The 22234-nt window shown below is 48.0% G+C and overlaps 1 protein-coding gene across 6 annotated transcripts in view; it reads left to right on the top strand.

The window, feature by feature from the left end:
• The first annotated feature begins 3114 nt into the window (after positions 1–3114).
• Positions 3115–22234, top strand: part of PAQR5 (progestin and adipoQ receptor family member 5) — a 36061-nt gene continuing 16941 nt past the window's right edge. The window contains exons 1-2 of one of the 6 annotated variants that reach the window (XM_080982223.1): positions 3115–3495; positions 16405–16580. In XM_080982223.1, coding sequence (XP_080838349.1) covers positions 16521–16580 — 60 coding nt within the window. In that variant the 5' untranslated portion in view covers positions 3115–3495; positions 16405–16520. Of the gene's footprint in view, positions 3496–9043; positions 9293–10843; positions 10977–12812; positions 12835–14269; positions 14509–16404; positions 16581–22234 lie in introns of those variants that run through there. The other 5 variants (XM_080982224.1, XM_080982225.1, XM_080982226.1 and 2 more) reach the window with 5 other exon arrangements.

Below are 22234 nucleotides of genomic sequence, written 5' to 3'. Positions count from 1 at the left end.
ATTCAAATCCTGGTTGCCCAGGTCCTAGTTCAACACTCTAACCATTACATTACACTGGTGTAATGTTGGTGGTACACATCTTACAACAAGAAGAAACTGAGGCTTTCGGTCTGGCCCTGGCCCTGTGGAACTCTCTGCCACTAGAGATTCAGCCAGTGCACTTTCTGCTTCTACTTTTAGGCACCTGCTGAAATGTTTTCTATTCCATCAGGCTTAGGCAAGCAGGCAATGGAGAATACATCTCTCCATAAGCGTTAGCTGGTTTCTGATTTAAACTTTGTTATATCTAAATTGAAAATCCTGCACGGATCTCCTTGGGAAACCAGTTTCAAGCAGCTTCTGAGAGGCCCCCCAAGGCTGTTATGGGGCAGGATCGGTCCAGGCCAGCCTGGTCTGGCACAACCGAGTCTGGCTGACGTGCAATGAACTCAGCTGGTGACTGTGATGCTTTGCCTCGGGGTAAATGATTGATCTGGCCTCCCGCTTATGACTTTTCTCCCAGGCACAGGACGGGTAGAGTCTGTTTCTGGGTGCACTTGGAGGGGGTCACTCTAGGGACACACACAAAAAACCACAAGATCACTGAATATGGATTAGAAGCTCCTCAGGCCCTTACCCTGGGCACATACAGAGGAGGGGCTTCAGTACCTTGCAGAATTCCTTATTCTTCCCCACAAAGGAGAAGGTTGTGTTGCAAGAGCCTGTTTGCTAGCCTATATTTCTTATTTGGATTGCAGAATTTGAATTTTTTCCTGACATAATCTTGGTATGTAATGTAATGGAGACCACAAGCTGTCCACCCCCAAGAGTGAAGTTGAGCCCTGTAGGGTGACCCCAAATTCTCAGCAGCTGAGATTGAAACAGCAAAGATGTCAAGTCATTAATCCCTCCTAAAAAGATAAAAAAAATTATTTTATTTTTTGGCTATGAGAAAACCAACTCACAACCGAACTGGGTGCTGGGGTTACAGTCTCACATTTGCAAAAGCATCTTGTTTATTGATTTCAAAACATTTGCCTATCAGGGGTTTGTAATAAAACCTCGAAGCGCTTTACAAAACAAAAAACACCCCAGACTTTAAAACTGCCAATGAAAGACAGTTCAAAACAAGCATTTATAAAGTTTCAAAAGATAATTAAAATCAACGGCAAACAGAAAGATCAAAATGCATGCCTGCATTCTCCATGCATGGACAGGGTTTGCTAAATGAAGATGTTTTTAGCAGGCACTGAAAAGAGTACAGTAAAAGCACCTGCCTGGTGTCAAGAGGCAGGGAGTTCCAAAGGCTGGGTGCTCCTACACTAAAAGAACAATTCCTTGCAGGTGTGCTATATGCCTGAGAGCATCTCCCTCTTGAAGGGTGAGGATACTCAGCATGCTGGCTGACGGGTGGTGCGGCTGGAAGATATAACAGCAGCAGCCTACCCTGCAATGTTTTCATTTCCCATCATGACTAGTTGCACAAAGCAGTCCAGAACCAAGGTTCAAATAATCCTGAGCAATGTCACCATCAATGCAGGGGTCCATTGCTCTGATTGTTGCAGGGCGTGTGGGGAGGGAGAAGTGGCCCCCACCAGAGCTGGGCCTAATAAGACACAACAACCACCATCACCACCACCTGGCTTTGTTTCGTGACGTATTATGCCCATGCCCGCCGTTGTTGCTGCCTCTAATTGCTTCCTGTGGATTTGCCTTGAGTCCTGCTGATCCAAACAGCCTCAGGTGTTTTGCTTTAATTGAACCATCCTGAAATCCTGCACAGGTTGCAGAAGTCTACGAGCCACCCTTTGCACCCCACATGGGCTTAGACGAACAAAGTGGCTGGCTTGCCAGGAGATGAGACCAGGAAGACGGCCTGTAATTGGCAGCACCTGATCTCTTGCTTTGGCGCTTTGGCAAAGGAGGAGGGATCTGAAGGGAGATGCAGAGGGGAGAGAAATATCTACCCCTGGATTTCTCCAAAGTAGATGGCTGGGGTCTCAAATGACTAGAGACTTCCACCCACCCACCCACCACAGCTGATGCCTCCCTAGCCATGCTTCCACAGAAGCAATTACCACTCTCAAGTGCATTCCCTAATAGAATCATGGAATTATAGAGTTGGAAGGGATATCAAGGGTCATCTAGCACAACCCCCTTGGCAAAGCAGGAATCTCAGCTCAAGAATCCCTGACAGATGGCCACCCAACATCTGCTTTAAAAAGTGCTGCACCAACAAGCACAATACAACCCCTCTGCAGCGCCACAAATCCAACTTAACGGTGTATGATTGGAAAATGTCGATCACTTTTACCTGGGCAGCTATCTTTCCACAAGGGCCAACATTGATGCCGAAATCCACTGGTTGCGCTCCCTTAAATCTGCCTCTGGTGGGACAGGGCGAGGCGGGGCTGTCCACATTCTCTTTCCTACACCACTCTTTGGGGTGCAGCAACAGTAGCAGCAACAGCAAAGGACTCCCTTTGCAGCTGGATACTGTTGTGAGGTGAGCAGTGATTTCTGGCATCATATGCAAGGTCGGGGTTGAGGGGAGATATTTTCCAGCCCGAGCAGCCTACTGAGGGCCGCACTCCAGTAATGTCTGGAACCAGAAGCAAGAGGTGCGACTCAAAACTTTGTTCAGCTAAAAAGTCAGAGGCTTCCAGTGCATACACAACTCTCCACCTTCAATTCAGGCAGGGCACAGGCATGAGTGCAAAAAGGCCTGGGTGTGCCCTGGAAAGAGCCAGGTAAAGAGGTTTGGAGGGCCACAGTCAGCTCCCATTCCTGAGCTTTCCCACCTCAGATGTAAAGGGTTCTGTTGCTATCCTGAGCCTGCTTACTTGGGAGTAAGCCACATTCAGTTCAATAGGACTTGCTTCTGAGAAGACATGGTTGGATTAATGCCCCAGTTTCTGTTTGTGGCGAGTGAGGTGGGAGGATGCTTGAAATACTTTTAGGTAGCTCTGACTTTTTTTAAAAAGCAACCATAACCAGGAGCAAGCCCTCTGCTTTTGCAGCTTAGCATGAGACATGCCATCTCCCCACTTCTTGTGAGGCCAAACCAGCTGGTTTTCAGCTCTGAACTGGAAAGACTTGCTTTCGCTTGTTTACGCCCTGTATGCAAGTCCTACTGCTGCAAGCTTTGGCTAATTTGCTGGCCTGGGGACTCTTTAACTGAAGGAGCATTTGGGGTGGGGAAACCCCAGCACACTTTAAAAAAAAACAGCAACCAACCCAAAAGGCTGTCTCTTTCCTTTAATTGCAAATACAACCAGAAGAAAGGAGTGGCTTCTGGAAAAATCTGGTCACATTCTTCAACCTGAGGAGATGGCCTAGCTCCTGTCAAGCCTCCCTCCTCTGTCTAGGCTAAGAGCTGGGGACTGACTTTCCTTTCCATCCCACGAGAGCATTCCTCTGAAGCTGGAAACCAGAGAAGGAGCAGCAGCAGCAGCAGCAACAGAAGCAGCATCGCCTCCCCCCCCCCATGCCTTTGGCAGAGCTTGGCTGGCAGAGGTAAGTACTGGACTCTTAAATTTCTAAACTGGGATTATGACCTCCCGAACTCGTTCCTTCTAACCCTAGATTTGTGGGGGTTCGGTAGGGGTCTACTTAAGGTCACCAGATGCAGCGGTGAAGAGGAAGGGGTAGTCTGCAATTGCCTCCCCCCCACATCTGCTTCCCGCAGATAGTACACTAGAAGCATTGCACAGGAGCCAGCTCCTAGGGTTTGAGGTTCCTTCACACACCCCAATAAAATATTTGAGGGGGGCAGCCTCCTCCAAAGTTGATGGGCATTGCTATTTAAATGGTGTGCATGCACAGTGTCTTGTGATCATTTATGCAGGGCTGCCCCCCCCCACAATATTTTATTCAAGTTGGCACCCCTGAGACAGTGCTTAAAGAACTCAGAGCACAGATCCAGGAATGTGAATCTATATGTTCAGTGGTACCTCGGGTTACATAAGCTTCAGGTTACAGACGCTTCAGGTTACAGACTCCTCTAACCCAGAAATAGTACCTCGGGTTAAGAACTTTACATCAGGATGAGAACAGAAATCATGCAGCAGCGGCGCGGCGAAAGTGGGAGACCCCATTAGCTAAAGTGGTACCTCAGGTTAAGAACAGTTTCAGGTTAAGAACGGACCTCCAGAACGAATTAAGTTCTTAACCCGAGGTACCACTGTATAGATGCTTCTGGGAAAATGATGGTGAGTCGGTGGCTGGGGTCACCGATGTTTTGCAGTCTGCCCAGTTTACAAAAAGGGGTAGGAGACATGGAGCCCAGGGTGTAAGACCCGGGTCTTGCCCCTGCTGTGCTGCTCTCTAACAACACCCATATATACCACACCTGCTGAAGTTCCTGCTTCAGTCTACACACATGTCGAAGGCACCTGTTCCCTTCTTCTGCTATACTGATGATGTGCCTGGAGCCTTCATTATATTGTTACAAAAGTTGGGTGCCTGCCCCTCTCACTGCCAAGCGGTGGCAAGAGCCCATGGGGTCCCAGGCACACGCACAGGGTCCGTGTCCCTTTGGAGACTGTTGTGCTTTAAGAAATAGGGTTTGTTCACCTTCTTACAACTTCAGTCTGCATGGAGGAAGTCCAGAGGCAGCAGCGCAAGCAACCTTCAGGCTGCGCCTCTCCAAGATAGATCTACCCGTCTCCTTCCTCCTTCCTCCTCCCAGAAAACCCCTGCTCAAAACACACACCCTTAAATGTGTGTACCTTAAAGGTAAAGGGACCCCTGACTGTTAGGTCCAGTCGTGGCCGACTCTGGGGTTGCGGCGCTCATCTCGCTTTACTGGCCGAGGGAGCCAGCGTACAGCTTCCGGGTCATGTGGCCAGCATGACTAAGCCACTTCTGGCAAACCAGAGCAGTGGACGGAAACGCCGTTTACCTTCCCGCCGGAGTGGTACCTATTTATCTACTTGCACTTTGGGGTGTGCTTTCGAACTGCTAGGTTGGCAGGAGCAGGGTCCGAGCAACAGGAGCTCGTCCCATTGCGGGGATTCAAACCGCCGACCTTCTGATTGGCAAGTCCTAGGCTCTGTGGTTTAACCCACAGCGCCACCCACGTCCCCGTCCTAAGGGAAGGGGGGAGTTATAGTTTTGCTGTTTTGTTTTAATTATTTACTAGTTTCATCCTGTATTTTATTCTGTGAACCACCCTGAGATCTTACGATGGAGGGTGGTATAATAATAATAATAATAATAATAATAATAATAATAATATTACAGGAAGAACCCTTCTGTAAACTGGGGCTAGCCCGTTTCATACTGCAGTTATACAAATCTATGGCACAACCACAATTGGCATACCAGTCGCCTCAGCTGAAAAAGGATATTGCAGAGTTGGGAAAGGTTCAGAAAAGGGCAACCAAAATGATCGAGGTGAGGGAGCGACTCCCCAATGAAAAAAGGTTGCAGCGTTTGGGGTTTTTAAATTTAGAGAAAAGGCAAGTAAGAGGCGACATGATAGAAGTTTTTAACATAATGCATGGTACAGTATTGAGAAAGTGGAGGCAGAAAAGTTTCCCTCCCTCTCCCCTAACACTAGGACTCACAATAAAAAAATTCCTTCCAGTAGCACCTTAGAGACCAACTAATTTTGTTATTGGTATGAGCTTTTGTGTGCATGCACACGAAAGCTCATACCAATAACAAACTTAGTTGGTCTCTAAGGTGCTACTGGAAGGAATTTTTTTATTTTGTTTCGACTATGGCAGACCAACATGGCTACCTACCTGTAACTAGAACTAGGACTCACAGACATCTCAGGAAGCTGAGTGTTGGAAGATTCAGGGCAGATAAAAGGAAGGACTTCTTCACGCAGCGGATAGTTAAACTATGGAACTCTCTCCCACTGGAGGCAGTGATGGCTACCAGCCTAGATGGCTTTACAAGACGAATGGACAAATTTACAGAGCCAAAGGGCTATTGATGGCATCTAGCCATGATGGCTGTGCTCTGCGTTCACCACCAAGCCAGATTTGAGATTGTAAGCTTCTTGGGAGCAGAGACCTGTGCTCCGGTATCGTTTAAAGTGGCAGGCATGTTGTTGGTTCTCTATAAACAATCAAGGATAAGGGAGGCGAAACAGGAAAGAGCTTGTGACAGACTGTTTGGGGGGAGAGAAGAAAGGGGCTCAGCAACAGCAGACAAGAAAAAGAGACAGAGGAGAATGAAAAGGAGAAGAGCCTCAGCATCAGTACCGCTGTCCCTCACCTGGTGCCCTGTTTTTTGGGGGGCTGATGGGAATTGTAGTCCTAAACATCCACAGGGTACCAGGTTGTTGAAGGCAGCTCCAGAGTCTCTCAAAACCCTGCTGCGAGTCACCTTAGAATCATCGAATTGTGGAGGTGGAAGAGGCCCAAGGGTCATCTAGTCCAACCCCCTGCAGTGGTGATAAGGGCAGGTTCAGACATGGAGGCCGCCGTTTGATGATGGCTCGACCCTAAGTATGTGAACTGACTCCACTGAATGGCTCTGTTGAGCCTGGGAATGTTCTTGGTGGTGGTGGATTCTTAAATCACGTAAGTCGCCCTAAGCGGACAGTCCTCAGGGGACAAGCGTGAAGGTGTGAACCAGCCCTGAGTCCCTTGGGTGTCCAGAACAGAGGCTGAGGGTCCAGCCTGACGCTCGCTTTCTCTGGCTAGTGGAAATACAGTTCCTCATTCCTTTGGCATGCTAATCATTGGTGTTGCCTGGGCAAAGAGGACAGGGACAAAAGTAACTTTTTATTTTATTTTTGGAAAAAGTTTGCTGTGCTTTAATTGGGCTGTCCGTCTTGTTTTCACTGCATGTTAATTTCGTGCTGTTCATGTTTTGCAACTTGCGGAATGGTTAAAAAATAAATATTGAACTGCCTTTTTGCAGCATCTGTAAATTTCCACTTGCTTAGACTAGCCTGGCCAGTTGCTGCAGTATCTGAAGGCTGGTCAGAGAGTTCTGTTCTGTTGAGCCATGCCCCTTCCCCCCAAATCATGTAAAAGGGGTCAGGGGCAAAGCCATCCTTCTGCCACAATACATAGGCATTTGCTCTTAGGTTCCAGTTGGAAGACTAGGGTAAAATAGCTCCCTCTCCAAAGAGAGCTGCTGGTGGTGTAGTGGTTAGAGCACCAGACTAGGACCTGGGAGACTCAGGTTCAAATCCCCACCCGGCCATGATTCTCACTAGGTGATCTTGGGGCAGTCACCTACTTTCAGGCAAACCTACCTCAGAGGGTTGTTGTGGGGGTTAAATGGAGACTAGGAGCTTGGAGACCAGAGTTCAAATCCCCCACTTGGCCATGAAGTTCCCTGGGTGACCTTTGCAGCTGGTCACTACATCTCAGCCTCGCCTACCTCACAGGGCTGTTGTGAGGATTAAATGGGGAGGAAGAGACCTATGTATATCACCTTGGAGGTAAGATGCAATACAGTGGTACCTCATGTTAAGTACTTAATTCGTTCAGGAGGTCCATACTTAACCTGAAACTGTTCTTAACCTGAAGCACCACTTTAGCTAATGGGGCCTCCTGCTGCCACCGCGCTGCTGGAGCACAATTTCTGTTCTCATCCTGAAGCAAAGTTCTTAACCTGAAGCACTATTTCTGGGTTAGCGGAGGCTGTAACCTGAAGCATATGTAACCTGAGGTACCACTGTATACAAAAAGTACATTCCTTTTTCCCAAGAAGAGATACCCATGTTTTTACTACATGTTTTTAGGATGCCATTCTTGATAGAACTGATCTGTTGTTCTGTTAACCTTGCAATTCCTGGGGGTCTGGATGATGACCCTTTGGGTCCCTCTCAGCTCTACAGTTCTATGATACTATGATTGACAGTTTCTTGGGGAAGTCACTTAAGGTCAAACCTAGGCAAGGACCTTTTTTAAGGTTTTGCAAACTCTTGCAGTTGACTGGCAGAAAGTTCTGATGCAACCAGAATCCTCTGAGTCTACTAAGACTTGGTTAATCCAGGAAGGAACAAACTGTTTATGGGGCAGCCGAGAGCAACTCATCTCTGGCCTGTTGTTTTCCTGGCTCCTTCTGCCTGTTGAATAATATCCCCGAGAGAGAGGATGTTGCTAAATAACCTGCATTATGAAAATGGGGTTTGACTGTATAACTTGGCAGAAGAGACAGCAGTTTCGAGCAACGCAAGCTGGCTAGGAAAGTATGTCTCCATAAAGCGGCCTTCCCCAAACAGGTGCCCTCCAGATGTTTTGGATTTGCAACGCCATCGGTCCCAGTCAGCCGCTGGAGCTGCAGTTCAAAACATCTGGAAGGCACCAGGTTTGTTTGTTGCGTCTGAGCATGGATGGAGGGAGAAATTCACAACAGTTTTCCTTGTACAGCAAACCTTTCTGAAACAATGCATGGACCAAAACACAGCCGTCCTTGGAAAGTCACACTTCTCCGAATTTTGCAATGCGGTTTTCCAGCCAAGCCATGTGAGCAGAAGAGTGCATCTCCAAGGATAATGTGTGCATAAAAATGCATGTATTCTACGTGGGCAGCATCATTGGGAAATGGTGATAGGCCTCCAAGAACACATAGCAGATTATGGGATGATATCTTCGTACAAAAACCGAAATGGCATAAAAGTGAAATGTCATTAAACAGACATTTGGTGCTTCCGCTGGGGGGGCGGGCAGGATTGTTGAATATTGATCTTTGCTTCTCGTATAAATAAGTGAAAACAATAAAATATTTGAGGGGGGGATGCATATATATCATAAAGATAGCATACCTGAATGCAATATATGTAGGGAAATTGCTTTGCCAAAATGTGGAGATTAGGAGACAGTCATAGGGAAATTCTGGTGCATTTACAAGAGGGCTTAAGAAAAATTCACAGACTGGTGTGGAAAGGGGAGAACTCAGCTTGAGATTGCAAAAACTGAGAAACTGGAGTGGACAGCTTTACCTGGAGGGGCTTAACCCTAGCAGCGCCAGCAGCAAGCCGCGAGGTATACATAGTTCTGTCCTTGAACCACCTCGAAGCAGCCGCACCCTGGGAAGTTGCCCCAGAGCTCTTCCTGGTTTCTTTCTTTCCTCCCTGCCCTTCCTCTCTCCTGCCACTCAAGTGAGGCATTTGCAACCATCAATGTTTAAACTCCTTAACCAGACTCTCTGCAAACTGCTGCCGGAGGGGACCATCTCAGGGAGGCTTGCCAGGAGCGACTCAGATCGCCTAGGAGTACAGTGTTTTCAGCGGCATTTGGGAGCCCATCTGGTGGCTTGCAGCATAACTCAAGAGAAGATCTAAGGCGCTGCTTGATTTTCAGAGCTGGATTTGCACAACGGCACACAGCATCGTCAAGTAAGACATTAACCTGGTGGATTTGGGCAGGTGCCTGTCAGTGGCCGCGATCGGCTGCTCCTTGCTACCTTTCAGGCCGACCTCAGAAGCATTCTTGTTTCTGATTGTGTTTAATTGAGGGGGGTAGACTAAGGCTGTGTACGCATTGCCAGCTTAAAATGCCACAAGATTGTTCTTTTTCCGCATAAAATTGTGGAACTGGAAGGGACTCAAAGGTGCATCCAGTCCCACCCAGCCGCTGTGAGGGTGGTAAGGATGTTACCTATCATTGTCAGCCTTATTGATATATCCCATAAATTCACAGACTGTAGAAATGTAGAGTTGGCATAATAATGATAACAATAATTTATTATTTATACCCCGCCCATCTGGCTGGGTTTCCCCAGCCACTCTGGGTGGCTCCCAGCAGAATATTATTATGAATAATAAGAAAGTGATAAAACATCAATCATTAAAAACTTCCCTAAATAGGGCTGCCTACAGATGTCTTCTAAAAGTCAGACAGTTGTTTATTTCCTTGACATCTGATGGGAGAGTGCTCCACAGGGCGGGCGCCACTACCGAGAAGGCCATCTGCCTGGTTCCCTGCAATCTCACTTCTCACAGTGAGGGAACCACCAAAAGGCCCTTGGATCTGGACCTCAGTGTCCAGACTGAATGATAAAGGTGAAGACACTTCTTCAGGTATACTGGGACCCTGAGGGTCATTTAGTTCAACCCCCTGAAAAGCACATTTTTGCAAAGAAATTCTTCCTCACTATAATGCGTTCCTCTGCCCCCCCCCATTATATGCATCTTTATGCACGCTTTACCCAAGCAAGTATATGGTTGCATATATAGGGAGAACTGTGCTACAAAATTTGGAGAGCCGTGAATTTTGAAGGAGTGTGGGGTTTCTACTCTGATATCATTTTGCAAATCAGGGAACTTTGCCTTTAAGTGCAAACTGAATCAAATCCCTACCAGCAGTCAACTTAGATGATGTTTGTCTGCACCAGCCTCTTTGGAATCACAGGGAGTTGCGTGAGATTGCGGCTGTTTTTTCCCTGCTTTGCAAACCATTTTGAGCAGCCTTCCCCACCTTGGCACAGCTGTTTGATGTTGTTTGGTGTTGGTGGGAGTGCAGCTGCCCTTGCTGGAGCTGATGGGAGTCCAGAACATCTGGAAGGGCACCAGGTTGGGGAAGGTTGTCTTTGAGGGTGTGCACAGCAGGGTTTGGTCCGAGGCTGGTTCTCCGCTTGAACAATCTCATCTTTGGTGCCACATGGGGGAAGTCGTAAAAAGTTACTCATTAACATCTCCATTATTTACCCAGAATGTTGAACCTCCTTGCAGGTGCATAACATTCTCCTTTGGGTGGGTGGGGAGGATGGATGCCTGAACCCTTGCTTTATCCTTGTGGGGAAGGCAGGCAGGCAGACAGGCAGGCAGGCAAGTGATCCTGTGTCCTGAACGACCTGGCGGAAATATTTAGCATCCAGAAAGGGTGGGGAAGGCAGTGTGCTTCAGCAGTCAGGTGGGGCTTTGTGTCACTGTGTGTTTTGCAAGATTCACACACTCTCTTGGATACAGGGCGTACGCTGGCATGTTGAGATAAGCCGGGAGGGGGGACCTGCACGGTCACCAAGCCAAACATGAACACAGTGGCCTGCAGGGATGTCTCTTGCCAGACGCAGCAGGGAAGGTATGTAGCTGTGCCAGACAGCAGCTCCTGCAATTTAGAGGGGAAGGGGACAGGAGCCCATCGCGGTGCAAAGAGCCAGACTTTTGCCAGAGTTGGGGTGGGGCAGTAAATTTAAGGAGCGGTGGTGGCTTTGCTCCAGACCTCGGTTGCCTGGCCAGTAAAGGAGTTAAGCCAAGAAAGGAGTTACTGGTAATTTATTTCATGAAATGTATTCATCGCTGGATTGTAAAAAAAGAAAGAAAAGGAAACTAAAAGAGAGAGAGAAAGATAAAGCAAGACAGTATCCACAAGAAAAATTAACATTAAGGATTTAAAACTTTCAGAAAGTTAAAATAACAATAGGCTGAAAACGTATGAGCTAAACAAGAAGGTTTTTAGCAGGTATTGAAGAGAGGACAGTGAAGGCAACTACCTGATATCAAAAGGCAGGGAGTTCCACAGTCTAGGTACTGCCACATTTCAGTTGCAGTCTCCTGTCGGTGTGATAAGGGGGTTGTCTCACTCCTTATACAGGCGTCCCACCCCCTTACGTGCGATCGATTCATGTGCGATCGTGTATATGCAGGGTGCCGGGAAATAGATAATTTAATTCAAACTGGGAATGGCAGGAGAGAGCTGGAGAGTCCTCATGGCTTGCAAGGAGACCCTTCCCAGAGCCTGAAGAGGACATCAATGAGGGCGGACGAAGCCCTGAAGTGACCTGAGGTGCAGCGGAGCTTTGTTTAGGCTGCTCAGCTTCCCCACCTAGTAGCTGACGTCCGGGGTAGCGCAGCAGCATTGGCTGCTTTCCCATGCATCCTCCAGCCTCCTGCCGGCACCGGAGCTCTAATTCTAGTTATGGATATTTTTGGATACAGTATTTTTGGTTCCGGATTGGAGAGAGATCGGCAGAGAGGGCGCTCTCCACTTACACGATTTCCGCTTATGTGCGTGGGGGTCTAGAACGCAATCCCCACATAAGTGGGGGGATGCTTGTATATCCATCTGATCGCTTCGCTCTGTGGAAGAGAGTCTCTTAACAGGGAGTATCTCACCGGGAAACCGTGTCTGTGGTGGCTCCTCACAGACCTCTAGCCCAATGGTTGCCATTAATTTGATTTGAACTGATTTTATAATGAACTGATTTTAGAATGCTGTATTATTTTACTGTTGTTAGCCGCTCTGAGCCCGGCTTTGGCTGGGGAGGGCGGGATATAAATAAAATGTTGTTGTTGTTGTTGTTGTTGTTGTTGTTGTTTTGGGGCTCCCTCCTGGTGTATATCCAACAGGGTCCATTTTTAATGTCCTTTTTGCACCTGGTAAAGATGTTCCTCTTTCAATGAACCATGTGAGCCAGTGTGGTGTAGTGGTTAAGAGCGGTAGTCTCGTAATCTGGGGAACCGGGTTCGCGTCTCCGCTCCTCCACATGCAGCTGCTGGGTGACCTTGGGCCAGTCACACTTCTTTGAAGTCTCTCAGCCCCACTCACCTCACAGAGTGTTGGTTGTGGGGGAGGAAGGGAAAGGAGAATGTTAGCCGCTTTGAGACTCCTTAAAGGGAGTGATAAAGCGGGATATTAAATCCAAACTCTTCTTCTTCTTCTTCATTTAAGTGGATTTTTAAAATAAAGAAAACCCTCTCTCTGTATTTGTATTGGTCTTAACATTGTTATATATAAAATCATTTCAACAGTCCAAGTTCACGGTGTTGCTATTAGTATATCAGCCCTTAACAACTTTGGACCAGTTTACCTATGAGATCACCTTACACCCACTTGACCACTAGTGGAACTAGCTCTGTTACGCGTGCTATATAATACCTGTTCCACATTTGTAAGAACTTAGTATTTGCTGCAGCACCTCCCTGCCTGTTGATATCAGGTTAGTCATCACTGTCCTGCTAAAAACGCTTTTGTTCAGGCAAGCCGACCCAGATGCTTAGAAAGTCGATGTGAGTTTTAATCTGTTTTTAGTCTAACTTTCTGAGACTCTTTAGTTTAATCAGAGATAATTTTATTGTATCTTTTTCACAAACCGCTTTTAGGATTTATTTCTCTTTTCTTTATTTTACAATCAAGCGGTTTATAACTTGTACAAAATACAATCGTACCTTGGAAGTCGAATGGAATCTGTTCCAGAAGCCCGTTCGACTTCCAAAATGTTCGGAAGCCGAAGCGCAGCTTCTGATTGGCTGCAGGAAGCTCCTGAAGCCAATCGGAAGCTGACAAAGCTTCCGGCGGATGTTCGGCTTTCAAAAATAGTTTGCAAACTGGAACAGACACTTCCGGGTTTGCGGCATTCGGGAGCCAAAACGTTCGAGAACTACCGTATTTTTCGTTCTATAGGGCGCACCGGCCCATAGGACGCACCTTGTTTTTTTGGGGGGGAAATGAATAAAAAAAATTATTCCCCCCCCCGCCGCGGCTGCCGCCCCAAGCCTTGTGCACACCTGCAAGAAGCACGGGGCACCCTCCGGAGGGCTCCGCGTGCTTCGGGCTGCAGGCTACCGCCCCAAGCCTCGCGCGCTCGGCGGGACCTCCTGCCGGGCGCGCAAGGCTTGCAGACACTCGCCCGAAGCACGGGGAGCCCTCCGGAGGGCTCCCCGTGCTTCGGGCGACAGGCTGCTGCCCCAAGCCTCGCGCGCTTGGTGGGACCTCCTGCCGGGCGCGCAAGGCTTGCGGACACTCGCCGGGGCTGCAGGCTGCTGCCTGCAAGCCTTGTGAGCCCGCGGGAACTCCCACCGGGCTTGCAAGGCTTGCGGATAGCTTCCTGAAGCCTGGAGAGGGACAGGGGTCGGTGCGCACCGATGCCTCTCGCTCTCCAGGCTTCAGCGAAAGCCTGCATTCACTCCATAGGACGCACACACATTTCCCCTTCATTTTTGGAGGGGAAAAAGTGCGTCCTATGGAGCGAAAAATATGGTAAGCTGTTTGAAATCCAAGGTACGACTGTAATAAAATGAAGAGAACATGTTCTTATCGTGCAGTTGCTTTGAGGTGGGTGTTTTCTTAAGGAAGCGATTGTTAAATGAAATAAATATTGATGCTGACCTGCTTTCCTGGCTTGAAGTGGGATTGAGATGCACCTTGAAATTGGCTGCCAAAATACTGGCATCTGCTTAGGCTCAGGCTATTCAGGAAATTCTTGACTGGCCACACTTACAAGAAGAGAGGTGGGGTAAATGGGTGCAGGTGGCCATTATAGAAAATGGGGGCGGGAGGAAGTGGGTTAAAAGAAATAAAAGAGGTGAAGGATAATAGCAGGCTGAGAAAAGGTGTGGCCAAGTTATGCATTTTGTGGATTCTTCCTGCAGTGAATCAACACCTCCCTTTTTAAACAGTCCTCTTCTGCAAGGAATTTCTCATTGCCTAGGGAGAGTTCAATGCAGACTTCAAGGGCTCATCCTGGCTGCGTTTTGGTCACTGCATGTGAGAGAGAAGAGAGACTCGTATTGCCTCTTAGCATCCTGGGGTAGTAGCTTGCCAGGCAGTGAGCTAGAACCAGAGGAATCAATTTCTACAGCAAATCGCAGCTCATGTGCTACAGAAATTCAGGGTAGGTAAGAAGGTTGAGCTAGGTTTCCACTTATGGAAATTTTGGGCAGGCAAGAAGAAGAGACGGGGGGGTGGGTTGGTATTTTCCACATGCTTTTTACAGCTAGTTCTTGGGAGTCACCATCCAGCCCTCAAGATACAGCTTTGAGGTCATTTTCTTCTTTAAAAATGGGCTTCCTCTTGAGTTGATCCCAGCCAATCAGGAATCCTGTTGGGAATGGAATGCCACAAAGCTAGCACAGAGCAAGGGCAGTTTTTCCTGCCCTTATTCTGAGCAGCCTTTTTTACCCAGTTTTTCTGGCTCTTCTCTAAAAATCAATCTAAGGAGAGGTGGGTGGGAAACGCATTTTGCACCGGCTGTTTTGATTTGATTGTTTCTGCATCTTGTGCACCTGGCAGTGCTTCCATTCTGCTGCAGTTCATCTTCTACCAAAAAGACTACATTAGTATGTCTGCTGCGGCAAAATTATGTAACTTCAGCTCCCTTTTCTATTTTTGTCGGAATTCTCCGACATCTGCGCTGTGACTGAGGGCACGTATTTGTATCTCTAAAGAGGCCTGGCTCAGTAATGTCAGGATATACAGTGGTACCTCAGGTTAAGTACTTAATTCGTTCCGGAGGTCTGTTCTTAACCTGAAACTGTTCTTAACCTGAAGCACCACTTTAGCTAATGGGGTCTCCTGCTGCTGCTGCGCCGCTGGAGCACGATTTCTGTTCTCATCCTGAAGCAAAGTTCTTAACCTAAGGTAATATTTCTGGGTTAGCGGAGTCTGTAACCTGAAGTGTATGTAACCTGAAGCGTATGTAACCCGTACATGTACCACTGTATAACCCCATCTGAACGCCTCCCACAACATAGGTGAGTGGTGAGAAGTGAAAAAAGATTGGTTTGAGAAAGGGTGTTTTATTGTTTTCCTTTGTAAATAAGGACTCGGGATTCCCAGGCTCTCACAATCCCGAACGCCTCATTTTGGAGAGGTTATACAGTGAAGGCTTGACATCAATAGGCAGGGAGTTCCAAAGTGTAGGTGATGCCACACTACAAGTTTAAGTTCTTACAGCTGTGGAAATGGGTATTAGGTGGCACCCATAAAAGTGCCAGTTCCACAGATTGAATCGGCAAGCAGTGCGGTTCTCTAAGAACCACACAGAACTGTCAGTGACTCTTCTGAGATACCGTAATATAATACTTTGCTGTGATCTGACCTGACTCTGCACTTTGTACGCTAAAGCCCGTGTTTGTAACTACATTCTGTTACGTAGGTTGACTTGAAGTTCATAAAAAACCTGAAACTGTTCTTAACCTGAAGCACCACTTTAGCTAATGGGGTCTCCTGCTGCTGCCACGCCGCTGGAGCACGATTTCTGTTCTCATCCTGAAGCAAAGTTCTTAACCTGAAGCACTATTTCTGGGTTAGCAGAGTCTGTAACCTGAAGCGTATGTAACCTGAAGCGTATGTAACCTGAGGTACCACTGTACATACAAACAGAATTCTGTGACCTGAGAGCATGTGTTTCTATCCTCTGTGTAAAGCCATGCCTTCAGCCTGTGAGTGTTCATGGAGCTCCACTCCCTGAATCTAAGCCTGAGGAGAAGCTGCCATGTTTGCAAAGGGTCAAAATATGGAGTCCAGAAATTCTCTGGGGCTGCGTGCAGATTGTGTTTGGTACAAATTGCAATGTGTTGGTTGGGGAGAGCCACACAGTAGCTTGAACCCTCTCCTTAAGTAGTGGGGCTGCTGCCACTTGAGTTTTATGCCTGGGGAAGTGACTTTGGGGGGGGCACCAATCCTAACCCTCATTGGTTCCTGTACACTTGCTGAGGCCCATCTCTCGATCATTTTCATTCCTATATCAACCTCGTGTGCTGTCTCTTTCCTTAAAAAACGCCCCCAGGTATCCGTGACAAGTCTGAACGGAGGCGCCGATGAAGACTTAATCCAACCTGCCTGTCTCTCAGGTGGGAAAGTTCTTCCCAGAGGAAAACTCTCCGCCCAGATCAGCTCGTGACCATGAACACCATCCTGAGTTTGAAGCTTCCCCGGCTGCTCAACACCGACCAGGTTCCCAAAGTGAGTAAAGGGGGTCTTTGCAACATGGGTCTCGTGCAAGGCGAATGCCACCCTGGGTAAGGCAGTGTGGCATAATAGTGTGACTAAGGAACGCGGGTGGCGCTGTGGGTTAAACCACAGAGCCTAGGACTTGCCTATCAGAAGATTGGTGGTTCGAATCCCCGTGACGGGGTGAGCTCCCGCTGCTCGGTCCCTGCTCCTGCCAACCTAGCAGTTTGAAAGCGCGTCAAAGTGCAAGTAGATAAATAGGTACCGCTCCGGCAGGAAGGTAAACGGCATTTCTGTGCGCTGCTCTGGTTCGCCAGAAGCGGCTTAGTCATGCTGGCCACATGAACCGGAAGCTGTACGCCGGCTCCCTTGGCCAGTAAAGTGAGATGAGCGCCGCAGCCCCAGAGTCTGTCACGACTGGACCTAATGGTCAGGGGTCCCTTTTCCCTCTACCTTTTTGACCTGGGAGACCAGGGTTCGAAACCCCTCACTCGGCCCTGAAGTTTGCTGGGTGTGACCTCAGGCCAATCACTGCCAGTCTAATTATTATTATGATAGTTTTTTATTAGAATTGACGATGGTAAGTAATAATTATAATGTTGGGACTTCCGGGTTAGCGCCATCGGCGAATGGCGGAGTTCCTCCGACTGGAGGAAATGGCTCCGTGGAAACTGGGTCTTCCCGCCGCGGCGAAGGTGGGGACCCGCTAGAAATCCCAGGCGGAGGAAGCCTGGGAACGTGGGGTTCGGCAGGGCACCAGGAGCGCCTCCCCTACTCACGGGGAACCCCATTTCGGGGTTCCGGAGTGAAGTGGGGTGAGCGGCGCGGTGCTGCGAACTGATTGCTACTTTCACGGAGTGAAGCCGCACAGCTATTGCCGGAGAGCGCTGACTTTTTCCTGTGGACAATTGGATTTAAAACAAGTACCCGTGAGTAGAAACGGAAAATTGGATCAAGAAATACCCTAATTTGGCACCGAAGCGGGAAGGTTCAAACAGGAAGTCCGCCTTCCGCTTTTTGTACATAGACTGAAGCAAAAACCTTGTAAGCTAAAGTCCGGAAAGTTGTTAAAAAAGTCTAAATTTCCTTCATTTATAACTACTAAAACCCCCTTGGAAGCAGGAGAAAAGGGGGGGGGAATCTTTGTTTAAGCCTGCAGGAGAGGAAGTGAAGAAAGATAAGCTTCCACCGTCTCAAACCTGGGAACGGGGGGTCAGAGACAGAAATTGTTGGAGAGGTTCACTGACTGTGAATGGAATACTTTGACAGATAGCTAAAGAAGAGAAATAAACTGATTCCAATGTTGCCTTTTGCATTCTAAAGAAACAAAAGATCTGAAAAATGAAAGTAATTTTCCTTTGTTGGACTTGCCTTAAAAAGATGGATACAAATAGAAATTGTCTCCTCTAGAGGGAGCTTGTTAAATTGTTGCTGCAGTCTACTTGAGGACTCTACAGCTGTGAGATTAAGATCGTGGGACCAGTCCTTCTGACCTCGAAAAAATGAGCTGGGAGGAAGTTTTGGTGCTTGCTTTATGCAAGACAAGTGCTTTGTTGGAACAGATGCATGAGAAGATGGATCTGATGAATGAGAAAATGGATTTGATGACTGTTGTGGTCAATAACTGTGGACAAACAGGGAATATTGATACAGAAACCATTCAGGGACCAACTCAGGAACCTGTATTGATGGGGCAAGTGCAGAAGATAATGGAGGAGGTTGCGGTTGCACCTCAAATAATACAAATGGAGAGATCCGAGGCCCTGCAGGAGCATAAGCCGCTGTCTTTGAAGATTGAAGTTGGAGTGGGCCAGGGGGAGTCTGGAGCTGAGGAGGTTCTTAACTTCGGAGGGACTTTGAAATATGCTCTTAAATATTTTTTGGATTACATTGATGACTGTGGGGAGTGGGACTGTGGGGAATGGGCTGGTTTGATGAAGGGAGATGGAGATAATCTTGGGCTGGAACCTCCCAGAGACCTACTCCTCAATGAGAAAGGAAAGAAATTAAGAAAGAGACCAACAAAAGACAAGGAAAAGTGCAGGTATAAACAAGAAGAAGAAGATCTGCAGAAGGGACATGGAAGAGACTTAAGAGCCTCGGATATAAGATTACTGGGTTGATGGACTAGATGGAATGGACAGTAAGGACTGACATGACCCGAGACCAGGAAGAAGAGACGCTGGATGAAGATTGGAAGAAAATTTCTAAAGAAAAATTTTTATTTAGGGAATTAGCCTAAAAGTAATGAATATTAGGGAAAATGTTGGAATGAAACTATATGGCTTTAGTAGAAATGATATAAGGAGTTATGTATAATTGAGTATTAAGTTTCAAGCTCTAAGGTATTTTACGGTAAGATAAGGTTAAATAAATTAAGGTAATTTGAATAACAGAATATGGGGAAAGATGGAAAGGATTTGTTGAATTGATTAATAGGTTAAATTGTTAAGATAAATTATTCAATAAAAATTGAGAAAGATGGAAAGAATTTGCTGAAATAACTAATTAAACTAGAATACAAAAAGGGAGGTGCGAGGAGGTCAATGAAACAAGCAAATGGAAGTTAAAGATATGTAACATGGGATTTGTGTCTTTTTTTGTTCTTTTTTATTTTTTTGCTGTATTGCTGTATTGGTTTTTATGCTTTGTTTTCTTTTTTTCTTCTTTTTTATGTACTGTAGTGTTGTTTCCTATTTTTTCTTTTTTTCCTGTAATTCTGAAACTTTTAATAAATATTCCTTTTTTAAAAAAAGTAATAATTATAATGTTATTATTAGTACCCTGCCCATCTGACCGTGTTGCCCAAGCCGCCTACATCACAGGGTTGTTATGGAGATTAAATGACAAGGGGAAGAACGATGTGTGCCGCTTCAAGCTGCTTGGAGGAAAGGCGGGATGCAAATCAAACAACAACAACAACAACAACAACTTTATTTATATGCCATCCACCTGACTCGGTTGCCCCAGCCACTCTGGGTGGCTTTCAGCAAAGTATTAAACTACAGTAAAACCTCAAACATTAAAAACTTTCCTATAGAGGGCTGCCTTCAGATGTCTTCTAAAAGTCAGAGAGTTGTCTATATTATTGGTTTTATTTAGAGCATATTCTTCCCACCCTTCCAGGAATTCTGGGAACTGTAGTCTGTTTGGAGTGCTGGGGATTGAAGCTTTGTGAGGGGTGAACTACAGTTCCCACAATACTTGGAGGTGGGAATATGCTCTAAATGTAGGGTGGGGTGCAGCTTTAATTTCCATCTTGACTGGCCACATGGTATGGAACCAGGATGGTCTCAATTCTCTTCCCTGCTGCATCATCTTCTTTAAAGAGGGCAAAGCTCCAAAGTGGGGCTTGGAGGAAGCACCAGCACAGCACTAGCAGAGGCAGACGTGCCCCAACCATGGGGCAAAGTAAGGCAACTGCTACAGGTGCTGGAGAGGAGTGGCGGCAGGCCCCATCCCCAGACTGTCCTTTCTAAGCCCCCTGGCCACCCCCCTCTGAAATATACTCGGAGTCAAGAGTGGATTTCATGCTCTTTATTCAGCTCATAATGGTGAGGAGGAATGGAAGTTCCCCCAGAATGTCTGCTTTATATTTACACAATGGCCCCCATGTGATTGGCTAATTCCGGGATTCACCTGTAGGCCAATCAGGTTGCAGATTCACTTGCACCTGGAGCTGGATTGGGTGGCTCCTGTGGGCCAATCAGACTGCTGCATTCTGGACCCTATTGTTCTAGGACCAATCAGACTGCTGCATTCTGAATCCTATTTGTTATGTACTGAGTTGAATAGGATCCAAACTGTAGCAGTCTGATTGGTCCTAGAACAATAGGATCCAAAAGGCAGCAGTCTGATTGGTCCTAGAACAATAGGATTCAGAATGCAGCAGTCTGATTGGTCCTAGAACAATGCAGCAGTATGATTGGTTGGCAGGAACCACCCAATCCTGCTCCAGATAGAAGTGAATCCACAACCTGATTGGCTTACAGTAGAATTCCAGAATTAGCCAATCATGTGCAGCCCATTGTGTAAATAATGTATATAAAGCAGATACTGTGAGGGGACAATTATTCATTCCTCCTCACCACTATGAGCTGAATAAAGAGCATGAAATCACTTTGCGACTCTGAGTATATTTCACTGGCGACGAAGGTGGGATCCCGCTGAGCTGACTGCCACACACAGCACCGCAGCACCGCCAACTGCCGCACCGCTGCCTCGCACCGTGTATCCAGGCTTCAGCTCCGGGGCACAAGGAACGCAGAATGGCAGCCAACAGCAGCTTCTCGCCATTCAACCCAGCATCTGGAGACTGGGAAGCGTACGCCTCCCGTTTCACCTTCCTCCTAGAAGCCAAAGGGGTCACCGACGAAGAAGACGCCAAGAAGAGGGCGATATTCTTCAGCGTCTGCGGAGAGGAGACGTTTGAAATCGCCCGGGCTCTCCTTGCGCCTGAAGACGTCGCTACTGTTCCATACAAAACAATAATGGAACAGCTGAAGGGGCACTTTTCGCCGCAGCCCTCAGTGGTGGCTCGTCGAAATGCCTTCTACGCAAAGCGGCAAGCCCCTGGGGAAACCATAACTGGGTTTGTGACCTCTCTCCGCCAAGCCGCCCGGTTCTGCAACTTCTCAGAGCTGGAGAACATGCTTCGTGACCGCCTCGTCGGTGGCCTGAAGGATGAGAAGCTGCAACGGCGCCTCTACGCTAAGAAGGACCTAACGTTCCAGGTCGCTCTGGAGGAGGCCCTGGCAACAGAAGCTGCCGAGAGGTCGACCCAAGAGGCACGGCCGAGCCTGCCATCCCAACCGAGGGTCCACCATGAAGACCTCACCGACGACTCAGGATCCGACAGGGAGGAGGTGCACCGAGTACAGCAGCGCACTCAAGCAGCGCACAGACCACAGCTGCCTCGACGAGAAGGAGGGAACTGCGCAAGCTGCGGGGAGAGTCACGAGAGGAGGACCTGCCGTTTCCGCAACGCAGAGTGCAGGCAGTGCAGAAAATCGGGACACATCGCCCGGGTGTGTCGGGCTCGGCCCACCCGACACCAGGCATCAGATGACCAATCCAAGAGCCCCAGGTCCCGGGGCCCAACGCACCAAGGCAACTCGACGGAGCTCACGGACTTCCAGGTATACCAGTTGCCCCACCCCAACGTAGAGAAAATTTATGTAGAGGTACAGATAGAGGGGGCCCCATGCCGCATGGAGCTTGACACGGGTTCAACTCTATCCATAATCTCGGCAAGGACCTTAAGGAAACTGTGTCCCACTGGGGGTCCCAAACTCAGGCCGGCCCCATTCACCCTCCGGGACTTCCAGAAACGTAAGGTCCCCACAATGGGGGTGGGGACCTTCAGGGTGCAATACCGAGGGCGGACGCGGCAACTGGACTTGCTTGTGGTCAAGGGCCCCTACATTAGCTTACTGGGATTGGCATGGTTTGGACCACTGGGGCTAGCTGTCACCGGGGTGAACCACACTAGCTTACAAGTGGACGTGGACGCCATATGCAAGGAATTTCCAGGGGTTTTCGATGGGAAATTGGGACAGTATACGGGCCCCCCCATTGCGCTACAGCTTGACCCCGCAGTACGACCGGTCAGGCTCAAGGCCCGCCGGGTCCCGTTCGCCTTGAAACCCCGTATAGACGAGGAATTG

The sequence above is a fragment of the Podarcis pityusensis genome, assembly GCF_964106645.2.
Source record: "Podarcis pityusensis genome assembly, chromosome: 14".
In the NCBI taxonomy this organism is placed as follows: domain Eukaryota; kingdom Metazoa; phylum Chordata; class Lepidosauria; order Squamata; family Lacertidae; genus Podarcis; species Podarcis pityusensis.
The sequence above is the reverse complement of the archived record's forward strand: the minus strand, read 5'-3'. Positions and strand labels throughout refer to the sequence as shown.